The 21,944-nt window shown below is 43.2% G+C and overlaps 1 protein-coding gene across 8 annotated transcripts in view; it reads right to left on the reverse strand.

The window, feature by feature from the left end:
• The window catches only part of ATP11B (ATPase phospholipid transporting 11B (putative)), an 88,536-nt gene that overhangs the window by 29,590 nt on the left and 37,002 nt on the right, over positions 1–21,944 (reverse strand). For all 8 annotated transcript variants that reach the window (XM_044434446.1, XM_044434445.1, XM_044434440.1 and 5 more), the window contains exons 12-25: positions 21,179–21,376; positions 19,065–19,223; positions 18,236–18,411; positions 16,750–16,818; positions 15,089–15,162; positions 14,830–14,933; positions 12,249–12,430; positions 10,912–11,115; positions 10,474–10,627; positions 8,293–8,395; positions 6,719–6,864; positions 4,749–4,808; positions 3,162–3,289; positions 1,488–1,626 (exon numbers count right to left, since the gene is read on the reverse strand). In XM_044434446.1, coding sequence (XP_044290381.1) covers positions 1,488–1,626; positions 3,162–3,289; positions 4,749–4,808; positions 6,719–6,864; positions 8,293–8,395; positions 10,474–10,627; positions 10,912–11,115; positions 12,249–12,430; positions 14,830–14,933; positions 15,089–15,162; positions 16,750–16,818; positions 18,236–18,411; positions 19,065–19,223; positions 21,179–21,376 — 1,896 coding nt within the window. The remainder of the gene's footprint in view (positions 1–1,487; positions 1,627–3,161; positions 3,290–4,748; positions 4,809–6,718; positions 6,865–8,292; positions 8,396–10,473; positions 10,628–10,911; positions 11,116–12,248; positions 12,431–14,829; positions 14,934–15,088; positions 15,163–16,749; positions 16,819–18,235; positions 18,412–19,064; positions 19,224–21,178; positions 21,377–21,944) is intronic.

Raw genomic sequence — 21,944 nt, forward strand, 5'->3', positions numbered from 1 at the left:
ACTATTCCATGGGGGAGAGTAGGATTCCTGTAAACATCCAAAATTGGCCACAACCGCTGAAGGTGATGGGGGGACGAGGGGGGGAGGGAAAACCAGCACACACTTGAGTTGTTAGGCTCACTGCTTTGCACTCTGCGCTTCCTAGCAAGTAAGAAATATATTGTCCATCTGTTAACACTGACAGCCCTAAAACAATGCAGAGTGGATTTTTAGCGGGTCGCTTTCTCTATCTCAAGCCACCCACACTTGAGAGATTAAAAGCGTGGAAGAATTATGGTGCAGAAATACTACTGGAATGCAATTTCACTAAACACATAATACAGTTTCCTTCCACAGAAAAGTTTGCCCCTCTAAAATCAGACTTTGCCATCATTTATTTTTGAATGTATTCAGGAGGACAGATGCTGCATTCTTTAACCCAGATACAAAAATATCTGGCATCTGGTGTTTTCTATGTTGTTTTTCCTATAGCACAGACTCTTACCATTTGCTTGTTAGGTTTCAATATCTGATGACAAGCACAGCATGAAAAAAGTGGGGGGGGAAAGAAACTAAAGGATCAAAATTGAAGTACAGAAATACAAGGCGAGGTTATCGATCCTCTAGAGACACGTTCATAAAGCAACTTACAATCTTTCCTAATATATTCCTATCAAAATCAAGGGTTAAACTACTTTCTTTTTTCTATCCAAGGTATGATTAGGTAAAAAGATCCCATCAAAAAGGGTCCAACAATGTGTCTGGCCACCATTTTGCCACTCCTAGTTCCTGAGAAAGTTTTCCCCACCTGGGTGACAGGTAAAACCAAGTTCACCTCAGGGGAGTTGGGTCATGTGTATGGCTCAGGTGTTGCAAGCTGCAGGGATAGTAACTGTGCCAGATCCGGAGCTGAGATTTTGTCCGGCAGTCTCAATCTGGGGCGGATGTTTGTGCCTGAACCGCCAACAAAGGGCAGAAAGTTAATACCTGTCAGTGCAAAAGTATGCAAAGAACATGCATTAACAGAAGGTTTGGATGGGCTGCTTTTAATATACATACATTTAAAGAAGGTTATGCCTAAGTGACAGACTTGTGAAGCAAGTAGTTACTGGTTCAAACGCCGTCACTGTCAAGAATTCAAAAGAGAGTCTCAAAAGTCAGTTTCTCCTCCTCTCACTTCATTTTTGCAATTTTCCCTGCAACTTTTCACACCATTTTTGATCAGAGTAGCATACCATACAATTCAGAGAAGTGCGAAAATGGAACGATAATCACATCCCAGATCATGTATTGCTTAAGGAAGCAAGAATTTTCTCCTCCATTCCTAATGACTCTAAAGGGTCAATTCTGCTTCTGCTCTGCATAAGGAATCATCATCAATAGCAGAGAACACTTACACTTACATACACCCGAGCTTGATTTTGCAGCAAACATAGCATTAACTTCCCAGAACTATTCCAAATAAATAAAAACCTTTGATTGCAAAGTCTGTTTGTATTCTACTTTACCTGGCCATTTCCTAGCAAAGACGTGTCTTCCCCCATCAGGAAATATGAGCCAAAGAAGAAAACAAATGCATGAGAGAAGCCCAAAAAGGTCCAGTAAAGGAAAGGTCTGAAGCCCAAATGGGCATTTTTACTGATGTCTCTGTAAAGTGGAAGGGGAAAACAGAATAATGCTTTTACTGCTAATTTCCAATTAACAAGTATTTGGCATCCTATCATTCCATCTACGAGCATCTTTTAATATTTCAGTACAGATTTCAAGACTATCACTCAGCTCGTCACCTGTCACACGCTGTCTGGATGGACAAACAACACAGGCACAAAGTGCAGTTGCACTAGCTACCTCTCCTGCCACAAATGTGCACAGAAAGATGACACAGCACCACATGCTACAGGGCAGAGAGAAAGGCAGCGGCTGATCCCAGCTGAGTGCCCCATTCTTCAGTTCTCCTGCAACATTCCACCGTCAGTGAGACAACTTTGCATTTGCCAGCATATAACCAGTTTGCCTGATGGATTTGCAGATGACAGCATTTCAACAAGTAAATATGCAACAGATCAAGAAGCATATTTCAGATTTTAAAATCTCCTTCATGGCCTTCTTGCAATAAGTCCAAGTACAACCTTCCCCTCATATTACGAACACAACATTCTTTGGCAAAATCTTCACTGAACAAACCCTGTACATTCAAGTTTAAGCATTCCATACCATCTTAGTTTTCAAAGCTCAGAAATACCATCTGCGACTGATCTCCCTCGTCAAATGCAGAAGGTAGCCAGCTGCCCATTAAACAATTTATGTTGAGCATTTGCCATGAGCCACAATGTCCAATTAGAATCACGCCAGGTTCAAATGTTTGCTAAGGCAAACACAATAAATATTTGGCCGAAGCCATGTCTCAGCACCTGACAACACTGCAGCTGCAAATTTCTTAATTTTGCAAGGAAGGAAGAGGGCAGACACCTGGTGTTCACCTACACAAATATGTATACTCCTCATCTTTATTAAAGACGGATTATATCAGCATATGGTTGCCTTATACAGGGGTAGGAAAAGATTTATCTGTGTGGGCCAGACTCCTTTGTAGTGTCATCTACCAGGGCTGAGCGCCAGTGGCAGACACAGCAAAGGACAATAGACACAGTGAGAACCAAAAGTGAGGGTACTTAGTAGAAATGCTCTTCTTTCTTTCTGTCTGTCAACTCCACCCCGCTCTTCCATCTCTGTTCAGTTCAGAGGTCTAAACTTACTGCTTGCAGAGGGCTTCTAAAATCAGAAGGTTGGGGAGAACAGGTCGCCCGCCCCACCTTCTGTGCTCTGGCTCTTGGACCATTTAGCTTAAGATAGTCTTTGGTGGCTAGCAAAACCCTTCAGGATCTCAGGCGGAGGTCTTTTCCAGTCTTCTTACCCAAGATCCTGTAACCAGAGAGGATTCCAGGACTGAACCTGGGATCCTGCACATGCATGTCAGGCCTCCACTCCGCCACTGAACCGTGGACCAGTGGCACTCGGGTAATTCTCAGATTTTGAGAAAGACTATCATCAGGTTACACGCTGCAATAGTCTACATCAGCTCACTGTTGGCAGTTCACAAGTAATTTCTGAAAGGTTTCTTTCCCGCTACTGGTAGTATGGTCATTCACCAAGCATGACTCTCTTGAAAAGAGTGTGCTTACCGATAGAGTGCTGGCTTGCTATGTAACACGTGAGGGTTCACATGCTGCTCAAAGAGACTGTACATAAGGACTGGTAGGGAAGTGAAACAAATGTTGTACAAAGTCAGATATACACTGTCATACAGAGTCTGAAAAGTGAGAAAGATGGAGAATTAGTGTTTTTAATACTGAAAAGAGAAAATAGGGTATCTACTGTTTACTTATTTGTTCATTCATTCATTCCACTATATACTGCCCATTCAATATTGCCCATTAGCTGAAGCTTGTCTCTTCAAGATGTTCAGCTCAGAGCAATCCACATGACCTAGAAGACAGTCACAATGATCAACCATGCAGCATAACATGAGTGTGGACATGCGCTCCCAGTCCAGGTTGCAATGTTTCAAGTTATAACAACTAGCAAATACCACAAGTGGATCCCATTCCTTGGTAAAATCTCTCTCTCTCTCTATATATATATACAAATTATCTCATACTTTTTCCTAAAGATCACTCTAACTGAGCACTCAAGGGCAGGGAAAAGTCAGGTTTCATTCGCATTTACACTCTAAAAAACTTTGCAAGATCTGAGTTCTCATTTGAAAACCCATATGTCAGAAAGGGGTAAGAAGATGGACTGGTGTCCCCCTGCTTCCTCTTTATGTTAGCTGACATAATGGCTTAAAGGCTGGGCTTTGGTACAGGAAAGGCAGGTTGATATCCCCATTTTTGGCAAATTACTCTCAAGCATCCATGCAAGTGAATTATATTTTGGATACAGTGAGTATGGACTGTGACAAACATCAGTGTGCAGTCGGCACTTGGGTTTTCTGCATAAGGTGCAGAACTGCCATTGCCCAACTCCTAAACTATTTCACAGACCACTAAGTGATTAAAAGAAGCTAATTCTTCATGTTGCCTTGAATTCCTTGGAGGAATAGTAGAAAACAAATATGGTAGATGGCAAGAACAGACATGTCACAAACACAGAACGGAGTAAGAGCAGGCGGTGGCAGAGGTGCTTGAAAGCAAGAACGGATGGGTAAAAGCAGGCAAAACCCACACCATAATTCTAATTTTTCTAAATCTGATATTTTAAATCCCTTCTTGACTTGGCCATATTTGTGGCAACTTGGGCCTAGACCTGAAAGCAAAATTTCTTCAGATTTTTTCAGCTGTGATTTCTAGTAGTCCCTAATACTAAAAGAAAATGTTCATTAGGTGAAAGAGAGAGGGACACCTAACCAGCACTTCCTAAGACTGAGACCCCTTCACATGTGTGGTGAGTTTCATCTCTATAATAAAGTTTTTAAAGGACCCTTGACTCTATTTTCACTTCCTTGAAAAATCTTCCCCACAGAAAAAGGTAGCTCTCAGATGCACTCCTAGTGCTCTACAAATGAGAACTTTAAAAAGTACCTAGACAACAGGGGGATACTGAGATAGTCTCTGCTGAAGGATAATCTGGCTGTCAGCAACAGCCATTCAATTTCAACTTGTATATAATATGATGAAAAATGTTATTCATGGGTGTTCATGGGTATTCATATACCCACCCATAAATAAGGGAAGGGAAGAGGGAAGGAAGAAATCCAACTGAATACTTACTTGTTGTGAAAACAAACAAAAGAACTGATATAAAAACTGTGGAGTAATAAAGCACACATTCTGGAAAACAAAAAGCGACGCAACCGGTTAGGGACATAAGACAAGTTCTGAAGAAAAACCAATGTATCTTGAATATTGAAACAGCAAGATGATATTTAAGCTTATATACTGTAAACCATCCATTAGGAATCTAAGGGGGGAAAGTAAACCTTAATCCTATATACTCTTAATTCTACATGCTGTTAAATCCAGGATTACAGTAATTAGAACTAATTAATTGACAAAAGATAACGGCTAGGCTAAAACCAATCCTCTCCTTGAAGGGAGAGGCCACTGTGCATGACAGACCTCACTTGACATCCCAGAGGTGAAAGCTAAGCTGGAAAGTCTATTCCAATTCAAGCTAAGTGGCATGCTGCCTTGGTGGGCCCTCTTTCTGGCTCATGCCCATGAGTCAAGTCTCGGCTCTGTGTCCCGAGTAGAGTCACTCGACTTGGCTTGTGCCTGCAGGACTCAGCTCCTACACGGACTGGTTAGGGTGCCTTCCATGCAGAGAGGGGCGCGTGGAAATAACTGGGTGGGGAGCTGGTGGCCATGTGATGGGGAGGGGCGTGGGCCGCACCCCGCTGACATTCTCCAGCCTGCCAGGGATGGACTGGGGCACAGCACAGCCCCCTGGCCAGAAGAAGCTGCCACCCCTACCTTACGGCTTCTGTCTAGTGAAGACTTCACACCTCTATCAAGTGCAGTCGCAAACAGGGAGCGTATGCGCCTTCCCCTTCCTCCTCCCCTGCCTAGAGTGATTTCTTCCATTCACCTGTCTGTTAACTATGGTTTGCATTAGGCATATGTTAGCCCTCATAAAGTAGGAACTGAAACCATGGTTACGAGCAGATTAATACACTATAGCTTCAATTCTTATATTTTATGGCTTGGGTCTTAATGTAAGTTATCATGTCATGAGCGGAGCTGGCTGGAGCTGGGGTTCAGACTAGATGGTCTGGGAGGCCCCTTCCGACTCGCTCAGTTTCTATGTTTCCATAAAGAAGCTCTAGGAAGGAAACTTCCCTCCATCCCCTCTTCCACCTACAACCTCTGGATGGTGGGAACACTTTGAACAATGTGGAATGGGAAAAACTTAGCCTTAGGGTTCAGGGTGCTATGTTTTTGTTTTGTAAATATTAATTTCTTTGCAATTTATTTATTTATTTATTTCGATTTATATCCTGCCTTTTTCCTACAAAGGGCTCAAGGCAGCTTAAATCTCCTCCATCTTATCCCCACAACAACCCTGTGAGGTAGGTTGGGCTGAGAGTCTGTGGCTGGCCCAAAGTCACTCACTTGTCTCCATGGCTGAGCGGGGACTAGAAGCCAGATTGTCTGAGTCCTAGTCCCATGCTCTTAACCACTACACCACACTGGTGTAGAGATATTTTTATATTTTCTATCTTTACTGGTCACCTTAAATTATTACAGACATTTGCTTGAGTTGAGCACAGTTTGAGTCAGTGCAAATGTAATGCAAAACTATGGCTAAAAGAAGGGGAAGGAAGAAAAAAAAAAGTACGTGGGTGGGTGGGACAGAGAGTACGCATGCACGTGCAAACGGAGAGCGCTTGTGGTCCACCCCAGACCATCTTATTGTGGTTATGAAATTGGCCAAGTTACATCTGGGCTGGCCCTTTCTGAGACCCTGGGAAACTGAGCACAAGAATAATGAACCAGGCTGACATAAAAGCACCTCTAAATTTTAAAATGCAAATAATTGTTTATAATGCAAAGATATAATGTGCTACACTGTGGAATGTGGTGCAGAAATCCCATTATGAAGCTATGTGTTTACTTCATAGTGCTCTGTCTGGACGTTCCCAAATGTCCTTCCCCCTATTACAGTTAACTCCAAGGATATAATATTAGAACAAATTATTTCTGGCTAAAGGAATCTCCCGTTATAAGCTGAAGGAACTTACCTTGTAAAAAAAGTACTGTACAAGGGTTGCTATTCTAATATAGTAAAGATGGCCATGAACAAAAAGTAACTTGGAAAGGAACTTAAATCTTGCTATTGCATAGTCACTATTTCTTACAGCTTGCCTTCCTTCTTTGCCCATGATACCTGTAAAATATGAGATGCAAGAAAAATTAAGCTAAATTCATTCCTTTAAAGCTCCATGCAGAGGAAATAAACTGAAATAGAATGAAGGGAACTTACAAAAGGATTAGAAGAGAGTCAGACATTTCAAGTGCTGTTGATTTAAATAACCCCTGATAGGAGGAGAATAAGCCTATCAACTTGAGTACCCCCTTGAATACTACAAGGATGAGTTCAATATTATTCAGAACAGTGCTTTAAAAAGTCATTTGCCTGTCCATCTTTGATAAAGATTGTATCTATGTGATCATATAGGGAACTCTTATTTTTTAAAAAAAGTTTTGTACTTTTTAAAATTAACACCACACATAATTAACAGTGGCACATGACACAAAATAGGTTAAGAAAACTAATGTAGGCTGGCAGTTATTTGTGGACTTCATTGCAACTCTTTAAAAAATAGCCTTCTAAAATTTTATGTATGGATATTACAGATGCTGTAATTCTAGACATGTAGCTCTCAAAAGGCCAGAAAATATATCCTGACTGTATTAGTTTATATGCATATTAAATAAATATACCACCTTTCCACTACAAATAGTATCCAATACAGCTAATGATAAAAGACAAAATTATAATTAAAATATACAAACAAATCAATTAAACACGCATCAGTGAAAAACAGTAGGACCTGTAAAGCAAGGGCACATATTCCTAAGCATCATATTTGCTGGGTTTTTATCTTCTCTTTCAAGAAGGGAAATGATTGCTCTTGTCAGAGGAGAAGCAGCCAGTTCCAGACACTGAGATGAGAGAGGAAGAGGCGCTTATCTCAAGGCCTGACTCCCCATGCAGCCTCTGAGGATCACCGAGATAGGCAGCGATCTGGAAGGCGCTTGGAACAGGGGAGTTCCGCAGAGATAGGCGAGGCAGGCATGGCTCAACTCCATGATGTGATGCTGGCAGAGGAGGGCAGCCCAGTTAGAGGATCAGCATACAGAGAGAAGGCAAGGTCACTGCTAAAAGGGCCATCCTGAAAGGATGTTGTCCAATCATACCCATAAGTTCCTAGAAGTAAATACTAGATCGGGTTCAACAAACTACTCTGAGCATGCTCAGAGATTTCTTTTGGAAATGCTTCTGGAAAATGCTTTGGTCAATAAAGGCGGAGTCCCTCTCCCAACAGCTCTCCAATTATATTATAGTTTCATTTTAAAAGCATGAGTCTCTTTAACAGGCACTCTTAGATGACAACTGGGTCATTTTTCATTCTTTGCTTTATATTAACTGGGAAAGCCTCACACACACAGAACCTCTGGCTCCAAACTCAGGTCTTTATATGGATCAAATGATCATTATAATTCTGATTGCTGAGTTTAAAATCCAGCGAGATGTTGACATAAAGCCAAAGCCAAAAACCTGAATATAGATGCATGATGAGAAGGTTCTTACCTATCCCAACATGAGCTTCTTGTATCATGCTCACATCGTTAGCCCCATCACCAATAGCTAACGTGATAGGTTTCTCTGGAGAGGTTTTTATCAGTCGAACGACCTGTAAAGGGAAAACAGGATTATTTTTAAATCATTTCACGCAGTCCAGGAATACCAGTGATTCATCCTGAGCTACTCAGCAAGGGAACACCATCAACAAAACTGTCGGAGAGGGCAATGCTTAAGAGCCACCCACATTTTCTGCGCTGTTTACTAGTAAAGTGAAAAAAGCAACAGGGCAGAGATGTAAAAATGCGCCTCAATTTGAACTGTGCTGCTTCTGTGTGTTTGCTAGGCAAAGCCTTGTAGTCACTTGTATGGAACAGGTGGACAGCCTGTGTTCCCTGCCCTGTATTTAATCCCCCCGCCGGCTTGAAGTTCTCTAAAACACAGTCCAACTAGGAAGACCTGGATTTCGCTTCTTGCCAATTCAAGAAGGCAAGATAAGCTCCTGTGACCTATGGAATACTATTCTGGCCTTTTCTGATGGAGTGGGTGATAAATCTGCAATTGTGGGAGCACACAAAGTGGCAACCAGACAAAGAGCTTTTTGTAGCCGAATCCATGGCAAGACAGATTTAACTGCTTTGAAGAGAGGTTTAGTCGATGTGGACTGTGGGAGGACTCTTGAGAGACACGCTGTGGAGACCATTTTGCTCTCTGAGTGTGAACTCGGTGATCATTTACCAGGCTTGAAAAAGATAAATGAGAGGGCAGACATTTCTCTAGGTTTCAAACCCATCTGGAGGCCTTCCTGGAGGAAGGCTAAGAATTCCTCAATGCCTTCCACTTGTGCAGTGTTTCAAATATCCTGGTGGTAGAATCCCTGCAGGATGTCAGCAGATATTTAGGACACATTCAAAATAGCCCAGGACTATGTAGCAGATGGACTTTTCAGCAGCCAGGTAGCTAGTCTGAGTCAATTTGTTGTAGGTGGAGGGATGAAATCTGACTTCTGTTGGATGACTCATGCCCCTTGCGCTGCCAGGACTAGGATCTCCAACAACTGTGGCCCATGTAGTCAGAAAGAGGTTATCAGGAAAACAGTTATTTGTTCCTTCCTGATTTTCCGCAAAACTCTAACAGGTAGACTGGAGAAAATGTGCAAAGCTTTTCTTTTGGCTAGCTAGTGCTGGGCACATCTGTTCCTCCAGCCCTGTAAGTCTGGAACCTGGAGAACATTTTCAGCTGCTTGTGGCCGTGTTTAAGCAAACATAGGTGGGCCAAAGCACTGCAAGGTTTGGCAGTCTGCCGACATGGGTGCCATTCTCCAGATTCTATTTGCTGCCAACCCGCAGAAACCCTTTTAGACAGACTCCCTTTGAAGCGTTGGGCTGATATGGCAGCTGAGTTCTGTTTGGCTCACACCAGCATGGTCAGGGTGTCCCTGTGCAAAAAGGAGGATTTAATTCCCCCTTGATGTTTTGTGCGCACTCCAGCTGTGGTGTTGTAGATTCTGATTAGTGTGTGAAAAGTAGCAGCCAGTATGAGAAGCATTTCAAGCCAGAATAGACTGCCCTGAGCTCCAGCCAGGTGATGATGTGGCCTTTGTCCCCCGCGTTCCATTTTCCTTGGGCCCAGAAGGAGTGGCAGTGGACTCCCCATCTTCCAAATGCAGCATCTGTTCTAAGTGTGACCTTCTCTGGTTCAGAAAATAAATATCTACGGTGATGTGGCCAAACGGGGACACACAGGCATGCCTCATCGAAGTCTAATGTTGTCAAATACTCCGTTTTGTGCAGAGCTTCCCTGACGGTTTGGAGTGTCTCCATATGGAACTGCCAGTATCCGACAAACTTGTTCAGGTATTTGAGGTCCACCATGGCTGTGCAGCCTTTGCTTTCTTAGGTGGCCAGAAAGAAGATGGAATATAACGTTGTACTTTTCATGAAATGGTACCAGTTTTCTCTTTCCAGTGTGAAATAAATGCCATGCTGCAGGAAACACTGTTTCTTGGAAGTGAACTACCATGTGGTTCTCCCATTTTTTCTCAGTTTTGTGGGTCCCTGCTTTTTCTGGGTAACGGGAAATTAACCCTTTGTGGGCTACCTTCCGCATGCCAGCCTGGAAAACATGGTGGTTCAATGGCTCCAACAGCCCTTCTTTAAAAACAAACAAACAAAACCTTTAAAAAGTTACCTTTGCTTTCTGCAGAGGTGCCATGCGACAGCACAAGACTGCCGAGCAATTCCTGCAGACTTCCATGAAGAGCTTCTCATGCTGCCTAAGTGCAAGGGAGAGGCTGGTCCCATCCACCACCAGCCCATGCTGGATCACGTGGTCATCCTGTATTCTAAACAAAGAAGGGAAGAAAATGTTATTGTTGGCAAACAATGCCGTTTTGTGCAAGCGGCCATTTAGACTCATTGGAGGCTCAAAGAAAGGGTGCCTGTGCACAGCAACAAGCTGGAGAACGGCGAGTCCTGCTCTTCTCCCAAAACAACAGCCTCGTTAGCATTAGTGGGCATTCATTTACATGGCAAAGGAGTAGATGCAAAGTGATTGGCTTATTTTTATGCCGGAGAGTTCTGCAAGGAGCTGTTAACATTATCCATTCAGACACAGGCAGCGTTTTACCTCCTGGCTAGCAGCCTCAGCTGCTCTGCACATGAACTGTCTGATTTGTGCTGCACAAGTTCCAGGATATTCATGGTTCTATGGAAGTGTCCACACGACAAGCTGACATTAACAGCTGTTTCATGTTTGTCGCCAGTGAGCACCCACACTTTGATACCCGCCAGTCGGAGGGCTTCTATGGTCTCTTGGACTTTATCCTGGAGTCTGAAAATAAGGAAAGCATAGTCATAAAAAATATGACAACTGATCTTTTTAGCAATATAACCTGTAGAGGCGGTTCCACTTTTGCCCTGCTCTCTCACCATTCCAGCACTGCTCTAGTTTTTGAGATTTCATGACAGACCTGTTTGCACATTGCAACATGTGGCTTAATTTACCAGCAGGGCCTCTTGCATTGTGCTGGGCAGCCAGTTTGCCATGGCTTGTCATGTCATGTAAACTGAGAGGACATGGGCTGTTTGAGGGTTACGGACCCATCAAAAAAACCCATTTTAGCGGTGTCTGAGGGTTGATTAATTCTCAAGCAACTCCTGTTGCTTAACGTTGCATGGCATGACAACCCAGGGGCCATTAAAAATGGTGCCAGTGGGCACCTGGCAATACATTTATTTATTATATGTCCATGCTTGCTCCCACTGTGGAACTCAGGGTGGCAAGAAGTGGTTCCCAGGTGGTCCCCCTCTAAGCTCAGGCTAGCCCCAGACCTGCTTGGCTTTCACATGGTGGATCCTCGATGTGCCTTCAGACCACAGATAAATTAAGCCAAAGTGAACTGTCATGTTGTGCAAAACAGGCTGATGCATCACTTTCATGCTCACACCAAGTTTTGCATTTCTCCATATTCAGACTTGCTTTTTCCATGTCAAACAAGTACATTTATTTTTAAACATGACCAAGAACTGAAAAATGCTCCTAACTTGCTACTACAGGAGGACAATTTAAGGCTAGCCGAACCTACACCCCAGCAGCTACAGTCCCACCATAACCGTTTCTCATGCTCTAACCACTGACATTTTTGATGCTGGACACAAATGTGGGCCTGGTATATGCACACAGGTGGTCAATTCGCTTTCCAAGGTGCTTTGGTGGGTGCGCATCATTCTCCCCCATGTTAAAGTGAGCAAAGAATCATGCTATGAAGCTGTCAGCATCAAGTTATTTGTATCCTATGATATAGCAGAGGCCTAAATTTAATCAGATGAGAAAGCAATCAAAACCTTGTAGGAACTGGGCTTCTCTGAATTAATCCTCATGACCAAGCACCAAAGTATTATGCAACTAGCAAACTATTATGCTGTTAGTCCCTCCTCCCAATAATTAGTTCAGGCAGTACACACTTGTCTTCTACTCCTGTAGCTCCAAGTAATACCAAGTCGTCTTCTATGAAGTTATACACCTCTGCCACCCGCTCTTCTCGTTGCTGTAAGGCAGTTCTGGCCTCATGAAGACGCTTTTCCACTTCCTGATATTCCTCTGCTGTGAATGTTCTGTACGCTACACACAGAGTCCTTAGTCCTTTCTAAGACAAAGAATGAAAGATTATTGTTAGACAGAACATTGGCAATCAAGTCTATTCTACTGTTGGGTGCATTAAGACAAAAATTACACTTCGATCTTTTACTTAACATCCCAAGATCAAGTAACGTTTTGATATTTCAACTTCTTTTATCCTGCCTAATAGAAAAGGAGGAGGAAGAGAAGCAGAGAGTAGGCATGAAGACCAGCCAGGATTAAGGGCTGCTTGGCAGATAACTATCTGGACTATGTGAGTCTATGAATGCTGAAAGACCAAGGCAAGAAGTAGTACTTTTGGCTTTAAGTAAGAATTATACTAGGATGAGAATGATGTATACGAGTCTTCCTGAAGTGGTACTCTCACGATGTTTTCGGTAAATTCCTATCACCCCAACCATTGGCCATGGTGGCTGGTGTTGTCTAAAGTGATACTCCGAAACATCTGGGGGGCACCATGTTGTGGAAAATTCAGCTTATACAATGTTATGTAAAGACTATCCCATCTAAACAGCTGAATTAACAGGTGTGCAAAAATTCAAATCAGAAGCCAAGGTAAGGATGAAAATTTGTCAGTTTAAGAAAGGGAATAATTAAATGATCTTTCAGGCACTGTTACCTACAAAACAACACTTGGGAGTCTCAGAGTCCTCAAGAATACTTCAACAGCACTCTGAGCTGTGAGGTTTTTCTAAGAGCTACTTACAAAATCTTCTATCCTGCCTCACCAGATACAAGGTCAGGACTCCCCAAGTCTTAATTAGCCAACAGAGTGGAGATGTAAGCCCAAGCTAAGCTAGCAATTTTTAAAATAAAAATCCATTATTTGCTTCCACCCTCCTTTTGAGGTTTGAAAACACAGAAAAAGGATGTGGCCAGAAACAGCCCATATGAATCAGGGGTTGGGCAAATACTCTTTATAATGATGGCAAGACACAAGGTAAACTGGACCGGAAATTAGAGGGGAAGTCAGGACCTCTGTTCAGGGCAGCCTTGTAAGAATGTCTCAGTCAGTCAACAGTTAATTAAGCCTGACCTGATGCAGCACTGACTGTGTCAGACTGCAATCTGAGAAGCACTGTCGGTACGGGAGTGCCCTAAAAAACCAACGACATGGAAAGGAGTGCTCTGCAGCTGCTCTGTGCTCTGCCAGGAGTTAAAGCTCATGCACAATACTGTGGTCACAGCATCCCAATACACATTCTCTGTGCTGGCTGCCAAATGTTTCTCAGTTACTAAGATCAGCAGGAGCACCCCTTCCAAAAACCTTCCCACTTGGATAGACCCAAAGATGCCCCCTTTGGAGCTGCAACGGGTCTCCGCATTCCCTCTCTTTGTGTTCAGGAAGAGGATCGAGAACCTCTTTTTCATATGGCTCTTGAAACGGTTTCAGTTTTAAGGCTGCTTTTAAGGTTTTGCCATACTTTTTTATTTGATTGGGAGCTTATTTTGTAAAGCATCTTAACTGGTGCCAGGAAGGCAGTGCAGAAATACAATGAATCAGCCAAATAGAGGATGCAGAAAGGGGCAGCAGCATGTTCAGGGCTCAAGCAGGTCAACTCTGTTGCTGCTCCTCTCAGCTTAGCTGTGCAAGCACATATTTATCCAGGCCTGGCGGTTTCCCGAAGCCTTATGTTTCTTTTTTGCTTGTTTGCTTTAACCACCTCCCGGCTTTTAAGATGGAGAGGGCAAACTTTACACACAGCCATGGACTGAAGTCCAGTCCCCATTGAGCAGGAACAAGGGCTCACAGGCAGCACAGTGCTGCAGTGTGGAATGCCCTCTCTTCAGGATCCAGCCCCTTGATTCCGTTACCTAGTTTTCTGTCTTCTCCTGCTCCCACTCCAGTCCTTCGGCATCCAGTGGCCGCTGAGCATGCTCAGGACTTCTTTTCTAGAGATTTTTTGGACTTCTGCAAACCTTGGGGTTTCCCTAATCCCGCTGATAACTCATCCGTGTCCTTCGGTGGTGGTGCCAGTGCTTGGAGGACTGAAACCAGTATTAGCCTTCAGGGTTTATAGCTATGGCAGCCCCCATGCAACTTCTCCAGGCTGCCTACAAGTTCTTGGCACTGTGCAACTTTTTCAAGCTGTTTGTCATCATGGACATGCCAGTGGTCAGGAAAGGACTGCCTACATGGGAGCAACCATCACACAGACAATATTTCTAGACAATCCCGGCAAGGCTGTGGGCCCACAGGAGGCTGAATAGGAATCATGGCCAGATGCATAAATCAGCTCTTAGCCCCACATTCAACCAAACTGCATTATATCTACATCTAAACCTTCCTTTAAAAAGAAAATTGATTTTCATATTTCATTTTTACTGTTGTTTTTGATGATGATACTGGACAGTTATTTTTCATTCTGACCTACCAGGAAGCTTGAAGGTGATGTTCTCACTTACCAAAGCAAATTCATCCACATGGATTCTTGTTTTTTCAATTTCTCCATCTTTACTCCGAGGAAGAATAACAGATTCTGCTCCTTTGATGAATAAGAGTTTTTCTCCTGCAAAGAAACAGTTTTAAGGGAAAAATACAAGCCCAAACCATGGCTAAATTAAATGTTACTTTTTTTTAGGAGCTGCAACTGTCCCTTTAACGAAAGTTCTTCAGACTTCTGGTAGTGGTAATAAAACATCTCTTTCACATTCTTTGGCCTACCTGATGGACTCTCTACAATTACGCTCATCCTTCGACGATCTGCACTGAACTCCAAAACATGTAGCAATCTGTACCTTTAAAGAGGGGAAAGATAATTTTTGTAGTATGCATTGGATAAATGGAAAGCCACGGTATTAGCTTAGTTAAACATGAAAAACCTTGAGAAAGTTGCATGCCTGATACTACACTCATGGACTGCCCCTAATGAGCTACTGGAGAAGAAAAGCAGCTGAGAGGCTAGGCGGATGGTGGGAAGAGGTGGCCATCTCACAGCCTCAGGTATGGGTGGAGTACTGAGAATATGGAGCTAGCACTAGCGGTATGTGGAGGAGATGAAAAGGAGCAGGCGAGCACACACTGTCTTCCTGTTGTAATCACTGTCCCAAAGCTCTTGCCCTCAATCTATATTTCCCGTTTCTGAAGCATACTTTCTTCAGGCGATTTCTTTTAGGGTATAATTCATTTTCTTCTAACGATATCTCTGCTAACTCTTTGGGGGAAGAAAACACTTCAGCTACACAGGTATTAAAGGGTGCAATCCGTTTAGTTGTGACCTGTTCACGTAAGGAGATGAGCTTCTCAAACATAAGAAGAACCGTGCTGGATCAGAGAAACCATCTAGTCCAGAGAAACCTTCTAGTCCATCTAGTCTGTTCCCCCAGCAGCCAACCAGCTGTCCACAGTTTTCCTCAAACAGGAAATGAGTGCAAAAGCATCGTCCTGCTCGACTTCCCCAGCAACTGCTGTATATTTGCATGCTGCCTGATACCAGAGGTAGTACTGGCTATGTATACCACAACTAGTATTCATGCACAGACAGCCACTCTTGCTTGCGACCGAGAAGGACTGACGGGATTCCCTCCGTGAAAGACAGGAATATCATTGTTTCATGCAGGGCATGCAAACTAGGTATCGTTTATTGAAAAGTGAGAACTGAGCAGTGCCAGACTAACCGAGATGACAACTGCATATGTTGCAACCGTACCGGCCTTCCTTGCTAACAAAAGTAGGAGTTCCAGCTTTGTGCTTTATGAATCACAGTGTATGACCAGACAAAGTATTGGTGGTTGGTTCAGAGAAGCAAAGAAAAGGAAGCTTTGCTTGGCTGCCCAGAGCAAGTTTCACTGGTTGACCTTGGACTGGTCACAATCATTTAGCCCCACTTCACAGGGCTGTTGTGAAGAAAAACAGGTAACATCCCATGGACGTGATTCTCAAGCTCCTTGGAAGATGCTGGGATGCAAACTGCTAGAGTTCGGATATATGCCAAAGGTCCGTCTAACTTCGCTCTACCCTGGGCAGCCACTCTCTGGCATTATTCGTTGTTATTCATTTCCCTTCTATACCACCCAATAGCTGAAGTACTCTGGGCAATTCACAACCATTTCACAATTCATAACCATTCACAAAATTCACACAAAGAACCACAAACCAAATGGAACATAAAATTTCAATACCTCAACTTGAAAACAATTTAAACTGTGAAAACAATTGCAATAAAATACTAAACCCATTAATGGCCTCCTGGCAGCACTGCTCTCAGCTTCCCTGACTCTCTCAAACTCTGTCAGCATGTTAAGGTGTGCAACCAAGAGGGGAATCCCTGCCTTACAGAATCTTTCTGGAAAAATATTTGTAAGAACAATTAATTTTGTTGTTACCTTTCTGGCTTTCCATAGCTTTTAAGGTCCATAAATTCTACGCTTGCTCCAGTAAACACAAAGCCAACCCTAAAAATGTGAAACAAAAATCAATTAAAAAGGTTTCTAGTTAGGAAAACTGTGAACAATTGCTTGAATAATATAAACAGTGTTATAGTGTTTATACTATCAGCTCCGCAAAGTAGGGATTGGTTCTCTTGTAATGGGTGCAGCAGGGTTGGGGAAGCTTCAGACAAGTGATTCTACTTTGGTTTTTTTACTAGAACTTCAAGATTCATCAACCACAGCCTGATGTATAAGGCATACAATTAGAACTAAAATATTCCAAATCTAAGATTTGAGTTCCATAATGGGATGGCCCCACAAAATTCATTCCCAGTTACTCCAAGCTTATGCTATTTCTATTGTATGCTTTAGGATACAGGGAGCCAGTTTGCTGCTACTGATCCTAAAAATTCTGAAGTTCAAAATCTTTGCTGATCTATTACAAATCAACCAGAGATCTACCAAAAAATCCAGATTTAGCTTCTATCCAACCCTGCAAAATAGTAGTTGCCCAAATTTTACACACACACACATCCCATCAGAAAGGGAAAGCTGGCATCAAGATACCGGACCATGGAGTGCTCTTGTTCAGAGTTCCGGCCAGCCACGTCCAGTTTCTGAATACGCCATTCCCTGGTTTTCTATCCCCTGCCAGTAACACTAACCATTCTGTCAAGCAACCCGTGTTACTCACGGCTGATTGTTTTGCATGGCAGCCCTCGGGTAGGTAGGTAATTTGTTTATTATATTTCCATCCTGCCTTTTTACCTATCAAGGAACTCAGGGCAGCTGACACAATTCTCCTCCTCCTCTCAATCTTACTCTCACAACAACAACCCTGTGAGGTAAGCTGGGCTGAGAGTCTGTGACTCAGTTACTCAGTTGGCTCCACGGCTGAGCAGGGACTAGAATGGTGATTCCCCAAGTCCCAATCCTGTGCTCTTCACCACGACACCAGCCTGGTTTTCGACCCCCACTAAGGATTTTCTTTTAATACTTCTAGAGACTTTGGGTTTCTCTGAGCATTCTGATACCGAGTTTTCCCCTCTAGTCTTCCCTTTGTATTTACAGTCCTCATCAGATGAGTTTGCTATTAGAGCAAATGATGCTGTGGAATCCTCCTAAATGTGGGTGTTGAGCCAGCTGGTGCGACCTCTGAGGTCCTGCTCCTCTTCCATGCCGTTTCACTATGTATAATTGCCCCTGCAGCTCCACTGGACCTCTCACAGGCTCCCAGTAAACTATGACCCTTTGGCACTGCAATGGACACACCATGGAACAAATGCTATGAGTGAGTCTTAAAAAGATAGACTGTTTCTTAGGGATGCCTACTCCATCCATAGCACTTCCAGACTCAAGACAAAGACGCAAGATTAACTCGTCCTGCACTACCAATTCCATCTCCTGAATGAAGCACAGAATTTGGGCTTCTAATCCTTACCTTCGGGCAGCTTCGACTAAGGCCTTTTCATCAGGGGAGGAGGCATAGTATTCCAGCTGAGATGATATGCCATTGCTATGCCAGGGACTGTCACAGATGCCATCAGTTTGGTCATTATTAATCTGCACTGTGTGACAGAGACAGACAGCTTTCAGGAACATTTCTTCCTCCTGTGTCTGTTTTAAAAAGTTAAAGACAAGACAGCATATTAAGAATAGACTCATCCAACTGTCGGGAAATTTTGCGCTTTTCTAATTAAGTGAATTTCTATACGTGTGTAGATATATCCCTCTGCACAACTGCAGGATTGTAAACCAGGATGAGCGACTCCCAGCTGATCCCGCTGGGATGACTCTTCCCCCACAAATCCCAGGATCATGGTAATTTGTCTGCTGCCAGATCCAGTTCTCACAAGCACAAACATCAGTCAAGAGGACATGCAACCCATGTCATCATAAGCCATCCACCTGACATACAGGATGTGACCCTGGGTACAATTAGCTGGCCCCACTGTATCCTAAACAAAGAGGCACTACACTGTACAGCTGCAAGTTAATGAATGTTTGGAAAATATCCCTTCACCCAAACAGGACCTGGCTCCCAATGCATGCACAGTATTGACTGTTAGCTCAGCACAATGAAGCCTCTCTTCCTCTCTCAAACCTCACCATTTTCTCCTCAGCTCTTCCAAAACCATCATTCATTATTCTGTAGAGTGCTTCTTTAAGTCAAGTTTGAAATATTACCTTCTTGGTGTACCTAAAGTTATTTAAATTGATGATCACACAAAGCTCTAAATCAATTGTAATTAAAAGATAGAAACTCTTACAAAACTAGGCTTTATTCCATCTGGAACATCCTCCATCAGTCCCTCTGGAACCAATTTGCCATTGATCTCTTGGTACTTGATACCATTAATAGAACATTCCCGAAACTGCATCACATTTTCAGTCAATGTACCAGTTTTATCTGTAAACACATACTCCACCTAAAAAAAATAGAGAAGTAGAATGAGCCCATTAGGTTTACGGCTGTAAAACTAAGCGTGTTTCCACCTGAAGCAGAACAGTGGTGTGGTCTGCAGGATACAGGGCATCATGGCATTCAAACCCCCCAGAGTGGCTTATCTGTGGTGTGCTGGAAAGACCCTCAGAGCTGCCTGGCAAGAGGCAGTTGGCCACCTGCTGTTCCTCAGTATCTATCCCTCTTCTAATGCATTGTTGTCTCCCTGGAAGCAACACTCTTGTCAACTTTAGGGATATTTAGGCATATTCAACAATATTTCCCTACCTTCAGGGAGATTTATGCCTATTCCATGGTTCTCCCACCCACCCACACGGGGAGATATGCACATCTTCAACACATTTTCCTCCTGCTGTACTGGATGAGCTGTTCCGGAAGAATAGCAAGGAGATTTTTAGAACTGAGCAAGTAGCACAGTGAACTTTTTGCATGTCCAAAGGGCAGGATCCTTTCCTCAGAACCATGCCAAAGCTTTACAGCCTTCAGCCAGTTAGGAAGAGCACCAAAGATACCCTGAAGCGACTCAAGTGTATTCTTTAGCTAAGAACCATATGAAACAAAACAGTTCCCTTAACTGAAGCAGCTTCCCCCTGGGTCCTCCATTTACTAGGAACTGGGGAAGTCAAGCGTCCTGACAGCCTCTAAAACTGTGCAAGAACTTCCTAAAATCCATGGCAAAAGGCACTGTCTTTTGCTCTTGGTGTGGAGAGAGGGACTGATGCGTGACTTACCTGGCTACTATGGATGCCCATGAAACATTCTCTGGCTTATGTACAAACCAGTAAGGCCACAGATAAGGGGAGTGTAAGCTTTCTTTTACTTGCTTATATTCTGCATTCATACTTCAGCATCGTATTTCATCCATGGCATACAGAATACCCCAGCGAAGTCGTGGTTCAGCGTTCGCCGTCTCAGTCTTTCGTGGAATTTTCCGTGCAGTGGCGTGCTCGCAAGGAGACTATTTTCTCCGAGCGAGTCCAAACCGATCTCCTTGCGAGCATCCTTGCTCGCAAGGGGATCAGTTTGGACTCGCTCGGAGAAAAGGATCTCTGCACACCTGCTCCTGCCCCACCATATCCGCACCGACCCCCGCCTGCACCGCCTTGGTGGCCAGTGCCCATCGCCGGCACCAAATTCGCCGTTTTTCACAATTTGCGGTTGCACTAGGAACATAACCCCTGCGAATTCTGGGGGACTACTGTATTCTCTTGAGCACAGCTGGTTTTGCTACTTCCTAAATATCCTCAAATCTAAGAAGAGGTGTCTTGGGCTGGACTAGACCCCCAGACAACCCACCTTTGCACACATGTAGAATTAGTTTTCCCATCTTGGGTAGATTTGCACAAATGCAACTTAATTCTAATTTTTAACTTGCATGGGGATTTGTGCAAAGTTGTAGCAACTACTGCGATTTAGTGTGTTTTTGTGTATCTCCCTGAAAGCGAAAAATGTAATTCCACAGAATAAATAACTAAGGAGCACACTTGTACTCATTATTGGCATAGACTGCTGGGCTTTTGCTGGGAAGGCCCACGGGATATGTGCCAGGAGAAAGTGGGAGCAAGCTGTAGAGTGCATGATTGTCTGTTGGGATTAATGTGGGCTAATAAGCAAACAACCAGCCCAACCACAGCTTATTTTTAGGTTGGCTTATCATGACAGGCAAACTCTCCCAATGACTTACATATATGGTTACCCAGTCAGAACTTCACAAATGACTGGACATTTGAACCTGGGTCTCTCCACAGTTGTAGTCCAACAGTCTAGCCACTAAACTTGACCAGCTCATTAAGAGGTTAGTGGTAAAGTGTTCCAAGGGAGGTAAATAAATAAGGCAGAAAAACAGTTTCCAGTTAAAAGCCACCTGAAAAAAAATCTAATAATTAAGAACAAGCAAACAAAAATATAACCACTACGTACCTGTCCCAGCTCTTCATTGAGGTCTGAAGTATTTACTTGTGCCTTTTCATTTGTTTCTTCATGATAAAGGTCAAGATCCCAACCAATAAAGAAAGACCCAAGAAATTTCTGCATCTCAACAGTCACATAAAGTGAAATGGGTATAATAAAGTTGTAAAGTACCAGGAAAGCGAGGAAATCTGAAATAAAGCTCAGGATCTGAGAGAGAGGAGAAGAAATCGTATTAAATGAAAAGTGGAAAATTCTCCCTTTCTACCATTTACCCCCAAAATAACCCTGTATGAAGTGGAGTAGGCTGAGAGACTCCAACTGGCCCCAGATAACCTAGAAAGACTTGTAACTGAACAGGGATTTGAACCTGACTCTGCAATTCTGCTGCAATAACCCAAGAGCACTTTTTGCATATATGGAGGTAGGAGGAGATATAAAATAGTAGCAAGACACAATGGGCTTGAAATGCTACAATGAATAATGTGGACAGAATGTAAGTAAAAGCAGTGGCCCCTTAAAAGGGTATCATGCAGCACTATGATGAACAATAAATACTGAGTATGTGGGAGATGCACAGGAAGATGCAGAGTTGAGGGGAAAAAAAGATGAAATGGTGAAACTTTGTGTGAAGGGTCAGAGAAGTGAAAAGGGAAGATAACTAGGATGAAAACCTTTAAAGCAATATTCTAGAGACTGAGTCAAGCACTGAATAAAGATACACACATATAATTTCCGAAAAATGATAAAGTTGGGTAATATAAGTGTGCTGGTCTCC

Source organism: Varanus komodoensis, unplaced genomic scaffold (assembly GCF_004798865.1).
Source record: "Varanus komodoensis strain SLA01 unplaced genomic scaffold, ASM479886v1 scaffold28, whole genome shotgun sequence".
Lineage (NCBI taxonomy): Eukaryota > Metazoa > Chordata > Lepidosauria > Squamata > Varanidae > Varanus > Varanus komodoensis.